Source organism: Littorina saxatilis, linkage group LG13 (assembly GCF_037325665.1).
Source record: "Littorina saxatilis isolate snail1 linkage group LG13, US_GU_Lsax_2.0, whole genome shotgun sequence".
NCBI classification, from domain to species: Eukaryota; Metazoa; Mollusca; class Gastropoda; order Littorinimorpha; family Littorinidae; genus Littorina; species Littorina saxatilis.
The window spans coordinates 19,247,308-19,262,780 of NC_090257.1; the positions used below are offsets into that span (position 1 = coordinate 19,247,308).

Sequence of the window (15,473 nt, forward strand, 5' to 3'; positions counted from 1 at the left end):
CTGGGGATCGGAAAAAAAGTTCGTCTTAGCCAAAATTCGTTTTAAGAAAATTGATTGATTTTTGTTTAAATTTTTTTTTTTAAGTCTTGTACATTTTATGGTGTTTCAATTTGTTTCTTTCGCAACTTTCATGCTGCTTCACGTTTAGACAATAAAGTGACATATTCAGGTACATGTTCATGTGTGTCTCATGTTGAGTGATGATTGTTGAGTTTGAGTGAGAGTGAGCACACAGATGTTTCATCCAGTTGTTACGTTTTTGGTCACACACACGCGCACACACTGACACTGTCCACATTCGCGGTGTTCCTATCATTTGTCCGGAATCACTTACCTTGGCGACGGGTAGCAAACCTTGGCCAATTTAGTTTTTTGTTTTTTTGTTGCAACATGATGTTCAAATCCAAATCGAAAGCACTGACTGACTGATAAACTATCGCGAACCGGCGAACGCAAACGTTGAGAGTGTGGTTTCCCTTGTCCAAGGGAAACCACTCTGGCATCTATATTTTTTGGCAATGGCTTCTGTTCGATGTTTCGTTTTTGGTATTCGCGAAGGAAATAAACGTCAGTCAGTCATTCATGTTCAGTGTCTGAGCTATCAATCACTTTGATTCTAAATTTGAAATTGTTTTGTGAGTACAGTGTAATCAGTTTAACTTTATTCAGTGATCGGTTGAGCAATGGTTCAAGCAGTCGACGCAAGGGAAGACTTTGACACACGTGTATTCAAACTTCTCAAATTCCCATGATATGTCGATCTCGGGACGAGTTTAAAGATTTCGTCATAAGCGTGAGTAAATTACAGACATTATGCATGCTTGGGAATCCAAAAAGTGCTCGTTATAAGCGTAAATTCGTAATAAAGAATTCGTTTTAAGCATTTTTTTTAAGCATGAAGAAAGAGGTATTCAGTTGGGAACTTAAAACTAATTCGTTATAAGTCAAAATTCGTAACTAGCGTGTTCGTTTTAAGTGGGTTCGACTGTATGGGTTTGCGTGAACCCGCGCAATCGGTAGTGTTTATGTTAATTAACATAATCAATTAATTATAATGTTTTGTCATGTACACACTAAAAATTTGCAGACAGAGAGCAAATTAGGTGTGTGAGAGATACTTAAAATTTCAAAACGATACCTTTAATGGTTTCAGAGTTACAATGATTTTAGTGTGTCTCTGGGTACAGGTGAACCCAGGAAGCACGGCAAAGGTTAAACACACGTCACATGACACTTGGAGTGACAAGTAACTAACTCAGAATGACCTCTTCAAAAACCAGAAATGTAAGTGAAAAACATGATAACAGAGCTTTAACAATGTTAAATTAAAACCTTAATACCCAATTTTTGGTGAACTTCCATCTCCAACTGTAGCCCCTGATCGGGCACAACGAATCCTTCTTTATCATGTATTATCGGTATGAACATTTCTCAAGTCGATTACAGTATGAATAGCGTTCGTGGGATACCTCCAGCTTCGCTGGGATAAAAAAAAAGTCCACCGCTTGCCCCTCAAACAGACTATACCAACTGGAACATATGGCACACAATAAGAGTTGGTCATAGCACAGACAAGATGTTCCTATTCTATCAGACTATGTGTCGCATGCCTACACTTCATGCCCCACTTTTGTGAAAGCGTTTGGGGAAAAGGGGACGTAAGTCGTACAACACACCTTCCAGTAACATGCTAAAAGCCGCTGGCAGGTGAACATTTACAGTTTTTACATTCTGTGTTTCCTGGAATCTACATGATCAAATCTATATATTCTACACACATGTACCATCTGTGAAATGATAAAAAGTGAAAAAGGTATTTTGCTGACAAAGTCTGTATCCCTGGGCACCGTTTTGGAAAATCTGGTACCTTCTGAGTTCAGTTCCAAGAAAACTGGGTGATAATTATACTGCTAAGCCCCCGTGCTTTTAGAAGCTTGAAATGTCTCAAGTAAAAAGTATAGAATTAATTGGAGTTAGGGATGTTGCTATTATGCTAAGCATCCCTTGCTCCGGTTCATGACAATAAAAACTCAATTTGTCAACAACTTCCACTATGCCTTCTCTTCTCAGAGGTTGTCACATGTATCTCAGTCTTGCAACTAAGGTCGAACTCATTTGTAAGTCCAAAGTTTGTATTCCTAGCTGCTGGCTTGTGTCCTACAGAGCCGTTCAAAGTGAGACATGCGTTCACTGTTTGTATTCCTAGCTGCTGGCTTGTGTCCTATAGAGCCGTTCAAATTGAGACACACGTTCACTGTTTGTATTCCTAGCTGCTGGCTTGCGTCCTACAGAGCCGCTCAAAGTGAGACACAAGTTCACTGTTTGTATTCCTAGATGCTAGCTTGTGTCGTAAAGAGCCGCTCAAAGTGAGACGTGCGTTTACTGTTTGTATTCCTAGCTGTTAGCTTCCGTCCTACAGAGCCGCTCAAAATAAGACATTTGTCCACTGTTTGTAATTCTAGCTGCTGGCTTGTGTTTTACAGAGCCGCTAAAAGTGAGACTTGCGTTTACTGTTTGTATTCCCAGCTCCTGACTTGTGTCCTACAGAGCCGCTCAAAGTGAGACATGCATTTACTGTTTGTATTCCTTGCTGCTGGCTTGTGTCCTACAGAGCCGCTCAAAGTGAGACATGCGTTCACTGTTTGTATTCCTAGCTGCTGGCTTGTGTCCTACAGTACCTAGCTGATGTCCAAAGGAGCTGCTCACAGCAAGACTCAGAGGCTTATTAGAGATACTTCATCATTGTCTAGCACCATCTGCACGAGATTCCTGCCCCCTTTGACGGCATCATCAAGCCGTTGTTTCCTCTCAGCCTCGTAACTTTTCGGCAACTCGTTCAGCTTTAACCGTTCTTTGGCCATGTCCGGGGTCACGACCTCTACACACCGGCCACTGATGTCCATGTCATTCAGTGAGACTGACCGCCCCTCCCTGCCTTTCTTCTCTTTCCTGGCATTCCACCCCCTTGGCAAGGCTTTCTTGGCTACGGGGGCTTCAGCTTTAGGAATCGTGGTCTTGGGTTTGTGCAGGAAGTTTTTGCTCAGTTTGTGCTTTTTGGGTGGAGAGGGGGAGGAGGTGGGGGATGTTGAGCTGGAGAACTCTTCCTCAGGCGCTGCTGGTCGTTTGTGGGCAGACTTGGGTGTGCCACAGTGAGGGGAGGCCACCTGAGCGAGGATGGCTTTGAAGGAAGATTTGGCTCCCTTGTTTTGACCTGTTGAAGACTGTGGAGTAAGCTGCCCTGCACTTTTTGATGTAACTGATGCCGACTGCTGCGTTGTTTGCACAGAATCTGATGATTGGGGAGTCTTTGAACCAGCAGTCGCTGACTGAGGTGTTTTTGACACTACCGTTGCCGTCTGAGGTGGTTTCGGGACACCTTGGGCTGAAATTGTCACTGACTGAGGTGTTCTGGGCGTAATTGTTGCCGACTGGGGTGTTCTGGGCGTAATTGTGGCCGACTGGGGCGTTCTGGGCGTAATTTTTGCTGACTGGGGTGTTCTGGATATAATTGTTGCTGATTGAGGTGTTCTGGGCATAATTGTTGCCGATTGAGGTGTTCGGGGCGTAACTGTCACAGACTGAGGTGTTCTCATCAGAGTTGTTGCTGAAGGAGGCGTTGCCAACTGAGGTACTGTTGATGCGACTGATGCTGTCTGCAATGTCTTCCGGATTACTATGGCTGGTTGCGGTGCCTTGTGAGTCCCACTTGTTCCCGGAGCCGTCTTCGTGCTGCTGTTGGCTGCAGTCGCAGCAACCTTGCCCTTGGCAGGGATGAGGGGAGGTTTTTCTCCGGTCAACTCATGCTTGGGTACACGCGTGTAGGTCTTCACTGGTCCCGAGAAACGCGCCACAGGGGAATCGGCGTCATCACTCGCTGGTTTGTCTGGCGATGACTCCTGAGTTTTTGACCAGTCTGCCCTGGTGGTGTGGGTGGACCTGCCTCCGGACAAAGGTCTGGTTACCACAGCTCTCTTTCTGGGCGAGTAGGACGATGAACCCTCGTATGAAACAGAGCGCATGACTTTTCTTGGTGGCGAAGAACCCTCACAAGATCTTTGCTGATCTGCGGAGTTTGGTCGCACCCCAGGTGACTTGGACGCCGTTTTTGCCGAGTCGGCCGATGATGGCCTTGGATGCGCTCTGTTGTCTCGAAGCTTCGATTGCGATGACTGGCTGCTGTGTTCCAGCTGAACAATTCTCACCTCCACTGCTTCTGGAACAGCGTTGGGAGATGACGGTGGTTTTACCAGGATTTCCTGAATCACCGGTTTTACATTTGGTCTGAATATTTTTCTGGGTCTAACTGTTGGTAGAATCATTGGCAGCACCTCTGGCTGTTCAGATCTTTCAGTAGTTTCCTCAGGAACCTCGACCGTGGCCTTCTTCTTCGGAACAGGTCTAGCTGGTTTAGTTCGCTTCAGAGATGGTTTGGTTGGCATTTTTTTGGAAACTCGTTTGACAGGAGCTGCTTTTAGTGCACGTGATTTGGATAGTGCTGTTTTGCGAGGAACTACTTTAGACATGGATGCTTTTTGTGTGGGAGCGGCTGTCTGTTGTGGAAATTGCCGCTGAATCGCAGTCTGCCATGCTGTTGGCGGTTGTTTTTCATTCGGTGTCACAGACTCTTGCTGCCCTTCCTCATGATCGGTGAAATCTGACTGGCCGCTTATACTGGCCTCAAGATCCTGAGAAATGCTCTGCTGGGGAAGGTCTTCTGACGAACTGTCCTGGTTTAAGTTGACATCAATAGCTGTCTCGGCACCGTCACGTGTCGCAGCAGTGTCAACTTCCGTCCCTTCCCCTGCAAGCGCCTGGCTATTTGACCGTTGCCTCTTCTTCCGTATCTCCCCTGAAGAGCTTGTTGCATCAATTTTCTGAGAGGCCTCATCATTTGTGGGCTGCTGTGACAAGATCAGCAAATCCTCTGTACCTTTCTCAGCTGGCTGACTCTGCCCTATTTGTTTTGAAGGCATCACAGAGTTTTCTGTGGGCTTCTGGGATACCTGACTGCTTGCTGGCTGATCCAAAGAGCTGTCAGAAGATTCAGCAAGACTCACTGAAGTGGCACTAGCTGATGGCACTTTTGGCGGCACAGAATGTCGAAGCTGCAAAGCTTGGCTGTTTGACGGAGTTGGGGCTGAAGACTTTGATCTGTTGTACGTCCGAGAGGTCCTGCGTTCAAAAGGAGCGATCACGTCTGGCTCTCCCTCCTCCTCCTCAGTTCCAACCGACACGGCACAGCTGGCCACAGGGGCACGAAGGGGGGAGTGGAACAGCGTAGGACTGAGGCTTAGATTTGACTTGCTGGGGGAAACGGCCGTTGGGGATTTGGACGAGACCGACTGTGAAGATGGAGGCATCTGTACAGGTGGAGGCATTTGCTCGCGTGCCTGGGATGCTGGGGAGACGGGGTTCCATTCAGCTTCGGTCTTGGGCTCGTCAAGCGCAGCCAGAACCACGCGGCCATCAGGCAACTGCACACAGCGGAACGTTCTCACTGGGGCGTTGCTGGAACTGTCCCCCTCACTCGGGAGCCGCACGGTCATGGGCTGTGTTTCCACAGAAGCTGGTTGAGCTTGACCGCTTGTAGCTGCTGCGCTGGTCAACTTCTTGATGGCCAGGGCTGCTCTGACGGCCTTCATGGTGGCTGACGACACCTGAAACTGTCCCTCCGGAAGTGTCCCCCTGACCCTCTTCTTCTTTTTCTCAGCAGCAGGCTGGTAAATGCCGGAGACTTGCCGCAAGTCTTGCCGTTCCTTGGCCTGGTTGACCGCCTCCTCAATGATCTTCTCTCTGCTTTCCCTGGCCTGTTCTCTGGTGCTGGTGCGGGGTGTGGACGCTGTGGACACAGACTCACTCCTTCTCTTCGTGGCCGAGGTAGCCAGACGCTTCAGTCGCAGGAGGCGGATAGGGACGCAGAAAGGGTTCATGGAATACAGGCGAGGTTTTTCTAGGGGTCGGCGCCAGGTGTAAACGGCTGGTCGGCCCCTTTTCCTTTTGGGTGAGGAGGCTTTTTCAGCATCCGACTTGGAGGCGTCTTCCTTACTGCTACTACCTCCTTTCTCCGGGCTTACACTGTCGTCTCTGGAAGTGGATGCAACAGGGACAGGGTCTGAAGAAGTCCCGGCAACATTCTGGTCAGCGTCCCCTGTCGGGTTGACTGCGGAGGCCAAGCCAGACACAATCCTGTTGCCATCCCGCTGAAGATCAGAGAAATCTGAAACAAGTAAGAAATTCAGGGATGGTAACCCATGGAAAGACGGAGAAATCTGAAACAAGAAAGAAATTCAAGGATGGTAACCCATGGAATTGGAAGGAGAGAGAAATCTGCGTCCAAGGGCTGAAAAATACAATAAACAGTGGCACTCTTAAAATGCTTTGATATTCCCATTCTGACACAAAATTAAAATTTTTTAAAAAGCATTTTGATGGCCTCTTCTGGCATGTAAGACACACAGACCGCAATTAAAACTCAATGATCATTTTCTTCAAGGGACTTGTTTTATTCTTGGGCCCACATGTCTTTTCTTCCGGGAAGACAGAAAGTTGCTTTCCCAGGAAAATTGAGGATCAAAGGAAAGCTCTTTCACACACACACACACACACAAACACACTCTCTCTCTCACCATTTGTGAGAGCTTTACGGATGCGGTCAAAACAGGAGCGAATGTCATCAAAGTCAAACTTGTAGTTGAGCATCTTGTACTTCCAGCACATGACCTTGCGCTGCAGTGACGTGTCCGACAGTCTCAGCTTGTCGCTGATGCCGTGCATCAGGTCTGCAACGATGGCTGACTCTGAAAGTAGGTCAAGGTCAACAACAGATAAATACCAGATTGCCTGTGCACAGTTTAGTTACAAGTACCCACCCTGGCTCTCTTGGAAACCAATCACTCTGTTACACCATCAAATTGAACCAAGTCTAAAACAAAGTGATTGCATTATGTGTATCGGGAAAAAAATGGTCGAATGAATTATCAAATGGTATGTATGATCAGTTGCCAATTTCTTTTCTGGTATTTTGACCAGCAAATCACCAACATTTCTGGTCAATGCGATCGCTAAATCTTTGACAGCAAATCACCAACATTTCTGGTCAATGCGATCGCTAAATCTTTATATTTTTCTTTACTTTAAGGTGTCTGGCAATAATTGACCTGTTTATTTTTTATTTTTTTATTTTTTATTATTTATTGACCTGTTTCTGTTTTGGCTATTATTTTCAGCCTTCACTATCACTGAGTAACCTTTACTTTTGATCATTTTGAAATATTTGCCAGGTGCTTCTTTGATATTCGGCATTGTATATATGGGTGCGTCTCAGAATCTCGTCCTCTGTTTGTGACATTATCACCAAAAGTAAAATCTTCCCAGAAAACTTTGATAATACTATTTACACACTTCTCAGGGTGTACCTTTTCAGTTTAAACAAGAAAAAATATAACATTGCCTTTAGTTTGCCATATGTTGAGCATTATTTGGACCATGTGTGCAAAATCACCCGTGTAACATGGAAAAAATAAAAGACAAAAAAACTGCATTTATAAGGCTGAAAACGACTTTTATTCAGTTATTATTGTTGAATCACAAGCCATTATAGAGTTCAATATGAAATGACTACATGCAAACAACAAAATAATGTTTTTTTTTCAATGTTCCAGGCATTCGTCAAAATTTCAATACAAAAATGAAAATTAATTAATGATATCCTGATCAGAACATGTTGATACATGGCATTCATTCAGTCTTATTGACATTTAACCTTCACAATAGCATATATACAAAGATTTGTTGCTCTAAGACAAAATGTTAGAAAGTTATCCCAAAAGAATGCAAAATGGTCACCGATGTAACATGGAAACATCACTTTTGTAACAAAGAAACGGTTATGCTTTTTCCCACAAACTTTACTAAATGAAGCTGATTTTGCAACCAGATTCTTCTTAGGTAAAATGCCAAACACTAAAACAGGAACAGAAAGAAAAAAAGCTGGACAAAATCAAGAAAACTTTGCCCCAAAAAAGAGAAACATTAATGAAAAGTTCATCACCGACGTAACTCGGAAACGAACAACCAGACATGTATTATAAGGTTTGACATGAAGAATGCAAATGTTCAAAAGTGGTTCATTCAATTGTTAAGACAATAAACCAAAGGCATTGGTTACATATAGAACAGTTGCCACTTGCAGTTAATTAATTTATTTTAAAAGAAATAATGCCCCCTGGCATTGAAGGTGGGGTCACGAATCATGGTTGCATCAGATGCAGGGACTAAGGAAATATCATCGATCCCTGGAAAGCAATAGTAGTTCCCCTCCGGTTTCCTTCGAAGGAACGGTACCACCAGTTCATCAGGTCGAATCTCTTGCACCTGAAACATGCAAGTACCAGCGATTTCAACCAAAGATTGATGCAATATGTGTACTAGTTTCACTAACATGAATTTGTTTAATGTCTATCAAGATTTTGATGCATCCACATTCACTGGCTAAAAACAAAATAAAGTAATTATTTTTTTCAGACTTACCATTCCATTGAACATACAACTTTTACAATTAAAGAAAACATTGACACTTACTGTTCCTTTAAATCGATTTCGAAAATTTAATTTTGATCATAATTTTTTATATTTTTAATTTTCAGAGCTTGTTTTTAATCCAAATATAACATATTTATATGTTTTTGGAATCAGGAAATGATGTAAAATAAGATGAACGTAAATGTGTATCGTTTTATATATAAAAAAAAAAATTATTACAATTTTCAGATTTTTAATGGCCAAAGTCATTAATTAATTTTTAAGCCACCAAGCTGAAATGCAATACCGAAGTCCGGCCTTCGTCGAAGATTGCTTTACAAAAATTTCAATCAATTTAATTGAAAAATGAGGGTGTGACAGTGCCGCCTCAACTTTTACAAAAAGCCGGATATGACGTCATCAAAAGTATTTGTCGAAAAAAAGAAAAAAACGTCCGGGGATATCATACCCAGGAACTCTCATGTCAAATTTCATAAAGATCGGTCAAGTAGTTTAGTCTGAATCGCTCTACACACACACACGCACAGACACACACACACATACACCACGACCCTCGTTTCGATTCCCCCTCTATGTTAAAACATTTAGTCAAGTTTTGACTAGGTGAAATCGAAAGAAAAACTATTATTAACAAATGTTTAGCCTAATTTTTCACTTCATAGAATATCATAGCAGCAAAAACTCACCTTTTCTCAAGAACCTGGGGTGTTGATCACTGTCGTAACAAAATCACAGACTTCGGAAACATTCTCGAAATCTTTCTTCGCTGCTGGAAGCTGAACTATTTCTCTCTGTAACTGCGCATGCGTAGTCACCCGCACCTCTAAGTCACTACGCGCAAAATAGTTCTAATCTTTCTTCAAAACTCTGAACATTATTTGCAAAACCGTTCACCATCGTAACTGAATTTTGAAGAAGCATGTCATATTGCGCAACTTTCAACTTAGTTTGCAGATGCAATTTTGAGAAAATAATACTTAAAGGCATATGTACTCGATGACTATACACGCTAATTGCTTTACCAACAGCTGGAGACATGCTAAATTAAGTTCCCTGCAAAATATTGTGGTCTAGGACCCCTTCAATGTTGAGATATGTTAATTTTCATTTTGATCTGGATCGTCCTATTTATAGATTTGGCAACACATGTAACGTTGATGCAAGGGAGCTAACACCGCGGCTTTGTTGACATCCTCACTTTTTCAGAGGCTAGAACAAGCTGTAATGCATGTATTATGGTCCGCGCATGGTGACATATCGTCATTATATGGTCTTATGGTGCGTTTGACATCGATTATGGGCAAACTACACTTTATAAACACGGGAGCGCGTACATATGCCTTTAAATAACATTTAGCTTAGCGATGTTCTATGCCCTTTCACGTCTAGATCGTGTTGAAGATGAATATGCAAATTCTAAAGTTCAAATTTAGGACTTGTTGCTGTTGCACGCGTGCGGAAACCTATGTTACGACAGTGATGGCAAACTTTCAAGCGATTAATTTCGTTTAAAAAAACAATTCTGTGGACAAAATAACATTTCAACTGTCAAGTACACTTAAACCAAACACACATAACAAGAATAGCAGTCCTTGGACATTCTAAACGATTCTTGTAGTGAGGTGCAAAACTAGTTGATGGTTCATGTCACAGATCAGACCACATTTTTCACGCATCCAATCATTTCTTTCGCAAAACAATCTTCATAATAATCATGCAAAATACTCAATTTTGTTTGTACTATTTCTTTATTCATTTTACTTCTCAAAAATACCAATATCATGATTTAAAATTCAGTATGTTTCAATTGTGGGCTAATTTGATTATGGCACACACAAAAGGATCAGTTTCTGAGACGCACCCATATATAGATTACACACTCCGAGTTCTAAATATCGTGCATATTTTCCCTAGGGTCGATTTTCAGGTATTACCGAGCCTCAGACGAGGTGTGTAAGCTTTTTATCCCATTACTCCGACGTTTTCATAAAAAAACACCACTTTTTGACACAAATTCTGTGAGTGCCTGTTTTCTGCTGGCCAAACCTTCAGCGACCGCAAAACGTGTCATCAAATTCATGTGCGAAACGTGTCCCCTTTAGTCTTTTTGGTAAACGCGCCATAAAACGTCTGCTTTTGTATTCAGTCATCAATACTGCTTAAGAAAACGAATTACAGAGATTGCGCAGTTCAATGTATTTGAAACTGTGCAGTTACCGGCCAGTTTCAGTCGGTTACCCAAGTCGGTTGTCAGAGGCATTCGCCAAAAAGACTGCGTTTGTGATTTTACAAGCGATGAGGGTGATTGCTGAATTGGTGCTTATTCGAGCTGTTGTGCTTCAGTGTTCAAATTACTTCTTCAATCGTCATTTAGGTGAGCCTTACTTTGATGTCTGTCGTTCAGTCTTAGGCAAGTAAGTTATCTGTACTGTACTGCGGTAGTTTTGTTCTGCTGGTCTATTCAATGTAGGTCAAAACTTGTAAATCTATCTGCCTGCATGACCTGAACCTAGACACCGTTGTTTACTTTAAAACTGAACAAGAGGCGAAGCCTTCAAGGCTCACGTAAGAAATCGACAAACAGTAACACAAACTCAATCACTCCGTCACACATATACACACACACAGTAAGCATAGGTGACACGGTGCAAGAGTGCGAGACACTAGATCTAGATCTGCCTGTCTGTAGCCTACTTACGGGGACACGACTGCCAGTTGGCCAGATCGACACTGCGCTTTCGACAGCGCTTCCTCGCGCGGACACTGGAAACACGCTGTGCAGATTAACCTGTAGGAAATCTCCTTTGGTATCTTCTTTATCTATTTTTCTGGAGTTACGAAACCGAACAATGTGAAATCGTCTTCTCCGAATCGGCGAACTGCAGCTCGGTGATAACTGTATCTATACCACAATCCTTCACGCGATCTGACCTAACCTTGACCCCTGACCTGGTCTACATACCACACACGACACAAACCAGTCAGCTGTTTTTACCCCCCCAAAACCCCCCACCACCCGTTTTCTTTGGATACACACTTTAACTACATACGTGCCGACGAAATGTTGATCATTGCTTCAATACTTTGAAGCTGTTGCTTGAATAATAACCAGGTAAAATTAGTATTTCGGTGTTCAGTCAAATGTTAAAAGTTTCTACCACAGACATACATACATACACACGCACGCATGCACGCACGCAGACAGACAAAAGTTAGCATCGCATAGGCTACACTTACGTGTGCCAAAAATAACACACGCAAGATCCGACCTTCTCCGCCACCTTTTATTTTAACCGTATCTCCAACTTTGTAAGTGGCAATTTCCATGTTGCTGGTCAACTTGATCAGTAGCTGGTGATTCTGTAGCAAACGACAGATCTGCAGCAGACGACAGATCTGCAGCAGACGACAGATGGGATAGCCTTGTTCTGTTGAACCAGATTTAGCAATCAATGCTCTAAAAGCGATAGCAAATGAACAAAACTGTAAGCATACTGTTTTAGTTTAATTCTTATTTCATAACTCAGGATTTTGAATCAGGATTTTGTTGTCGGGATTGATCTAAGCGGTTGCCTATGAAGAGTACTAGAGTTGTGCGCCTTGAATCACTGTCTCTCTCTATCGCTCTCTCTCTCTCACCGCCTTGGCCAACTCATAACCTTCACTCAGCTCTTTTCACCCCAGCAGATTATGTGTATTCTTGGTTGTTTTCTCTATTTCTTCAATGTTAAAATGTATGTAGATCGTTAGCTAAACGTGAGTTCGACTTTTATACCGCAGAATATCTCAATCGTTTTGCTGAAGAAAGTAGTCCCCGAGTTAACGATAAATATGCAGATGACCTCTATAAATTATTCAATTGTACTCTGAGATCAAAGACAATGACCAATCAGGGTTCCACACAACCCCAAAAGTCAAGGGTATTCATATCCTTTCAGGAAAAAAGTAAAGGGTTTTTATACTCCTTCCAGATTTTTCACAGGGTATGAGTGACAATCGGTGTATTCATAAAATGTCATTTTTTTCCCAGAGCGTTTTGCGAGGCATTTTTTTTAGCAGGCGACAGCACCGTGCCATCGAGATGATCAGTTTAAAGATATCGCGCAGTTTGAGGACAAGGGAGGCAACCTCTGCTTCACGGCGTGTCAGTGTCGACAGTGGAGTGGCACGAACACGGCGTGTACTTTAGTGGTCTCAGTAGAGCAGGCGGCCTGCGTGCTGTTGCTTGTAAACTAGCAAATGCTATACCCTTTCAGCGTTTGACTCGTACGTTTTTTTTACCTCTTTGGAAGAAAACAGTTACGTATTTATACCTCTTCAGAGAGCATCTTGTACGTGATTTGGAGGGTCAAAGGGTATTATACCCTTAATTCTACGTGATGTGCAACCCTGCCAATGACAGGTGAGATCGAGACTCTGTTGTGATGGATTATCCATATGGTTGTGATGGATTATCCAGAATAATCACCTCCTCAGCTAAGAGAGACAAAGAGGCAGGTCATGGGATAAAGTGGTACCTATGATGAAAGGACATCATTGGGACAAGCTAAAAGTGTCCCTTCACTTAGAGCAGGTGGCCTGTCTTTCTTTCTTTATTTGGTGTTTAACGTCGTTTTCAACCACGAAGGTTATATCGCGACGGGGAAAGGGGGGAGATGGGATAGAGCCACTTGTCAATTGTTTCTTGTTCACAAAAGCACTAATCAAAAATTTGCTCCGGGGCTTGCAACGTAGTACAATGTATTACCTTACAGGTGGCCTGTCATGACAGGTATACTTTGCTCATCATAATAGACAAAGGGACAACAGATTAAGTTGTCCTTTCACAGAAGGTGTCCTCTCATCACAGGAGACTCACATTTCAGCTACAGTGGAACCCCCCATTAAAGACCTCCAAAATTCTGAGAAAATCAGGTCGAAAGAAGGAGGGAGTCTTAAAATGGGGGTACATTTTCCTCCGAAAACGGCGTATAGCTGCCTAAATGGCGGGGTAAAAAACAATCATACACGTAAAATTCCACTCCTGCAAAAAACACGAGTGTACATGGGAGTGTCAGCCCACGAACGCAGAAGAAGAAGAAGGGGTACATTTACAGAGGTTATGAATAGGAAATCTGAAAAAATCAAGGTCTTAAATTGGGGGCACTGGGGGGTCTTAAAAGGGGGGTTCCATTGTACTGACTCTTTCAGAACTTCCCTCTATTTGCGATGTCCACCTTGACAGTGCGAGTTATCTACACTTACCGAGCGGAGTAAGGTCGGGCATGCAGAGTGACTCATCCATGATGGCGGCAATGTAGCGATACAGTTTGCCGTAGTCCGGCTGGACGGTGGGGGAGCTTGGCTCTGGGTGCTGAGAGAAGTTGCCCATGATACTGAACACCTGCACAGTAACACCATACTGTCAGCAACCAGTAACAGTCAAATTAGGCGCACATTCAGTCAAACTACAGTATTTTCACAAAAACAAACCAAAAAGAAAATCCAATAAAAACTCCTGATCTAATGGCAGTAATTAAGTATACTCTACTGAAATGAAATTTTCTTCAGCTCTAAGTTAAGTCTAGCATGCAATCGATCACTTTTAACCCAGAACCAACCCCGCCCCCCATTTTACAAGAGATCAGTTTGAAACAATTCTAAAAATGCATAAATTAAAAAATGTTGGCACTGAAAGATGGCTTAACATTGACAATTGTACCAATGCTGTTACATTAACTAGAAGGCCCGTCATCCCTTCTTGCCTAAGCGATTAACATCATCTCAGATACGCCCAGGATGTTATACGTGCCAACGGGAATCCACCCACTTGGACTCACACCAAAAATCTACACTGCTTTCTATGCATAAATGGTTTTATTACAGAAATGATTTTGTAGTCTAAAATGGGCGTCAGTAAAAACTTCCTACTCAAAAAATAAAAATAGACTGCAGATTTGTTCTGTGTCTATGAGACTATGTGGGGCGGAGATATAGCTCAGTTGGTAGCGCGCTGGATTTGTATTCAGTTGGCCGCTGTCAGCGTGAGTTCGATCCCAGGTTCGGCGGAAATTTATTTCACAGAGTCAACTTTGTGTGCAGACTCTCTTCGGTGTCCGAACCTCCCCCCGTGTACACTACATTGGGTGTGCACGTTAAAGATCCCACGATTGACAAAAGGGTCTTTCCTGGCAAAATTGCTTAGGCACAGTTAATAATTGTCTACCTATACCCGTGTGACTTGGAATAATAGGCCGTGAAAGGTAAATATGCGCCGAAATGGCTGCAATCTACTGGCCGTATAAAATTTCATCTCACACGGCATCACTAAAGAGCGCCTAGAACTGTACCCACGGAATATGCGCGATATAAGACTCATTGATTGATTGATTGATTGATTGAAGAGTGTTCTCAGCGCATGTGAAATTCTGCATCATGGGTCACTTGAAAAGGAACAAAGAACTTAACAAATAAACTGACGTACCCTGCTGAGAATTTTGGAGAGGTCAGTCTGTTCGTAGTGTACCATTTCGATACTCATGTCCAACCAGCTCTGAAAACAAAAATAAATCAATGTGTTATATTTCATTTAAACTGATCTACTATATACCAAGAGAGAGAAATAATGACGGAACTATTTAGATGACTGTTCTTGATACTAGATGAATGTATCGCCAGAATATCTGATTGCATCTTTGGAATTTTGTTGTTGAACGAAACATGTTGATTTGACCCCAAGACACATTGTCCGTAAATAAAAACTTGGACAACATGGGAGTAATTGTGATAATTGTGAACAGTGCCTGAAATAAGCACCTGGGGCCAGTTTCATAAGCAAGAAACACAGTCGACCAACTGCAGTTGTCCGACAAGTCAGGGTTATGTCGTGAAGACGTCACATTATGGCGTAAGAGGGTTCAACGTCACGCAAAGGAATTTCTACAAGTCTCGGT

General features: G+C 42.9%; 1 protein-coding gene across 1 annotated transcript in view; it reads right to left on the reverse strand.

Moving 5' to 3' along the window:
* LOC138983782 (uncharacterized) overlaps nucleotides 1–15,473 on the reverse strand; it is a 30,039-nt gene that overhangs the window by 328 nt on the left and 14,238 nt on the right. The window contains exons 6-9 of the mRNA XM_070357106.1: nucleotides 15,005–15,073; nucleotides 13,786–13,924; nucleotides 6,627–6,797; nucleotides 1–6,217 (exon numbers count right to left, since the gene is read on the reverse strand). The exon at nucleotides 1–6,217 is cut by the window's left edge and continues 328 nt beyond it. Of these exons, the coding sequence (XP_070213207.1) occupies nucleotides 2,715–6,217; nucleotides 6,627–6,797; nucleotides 13,786–13,924; nucleotides 15,005–15,073 (3,882 nt within the window). The 3' untranslated portion in view covers nucleotides 1–2,714. The remainder of the gene's footprint in view (nucleotides 6,218–6,626; nucleotides 6,798–13,785; nucleotides 13,925–15,004; nucleotides 15,074–15,473) is intronic.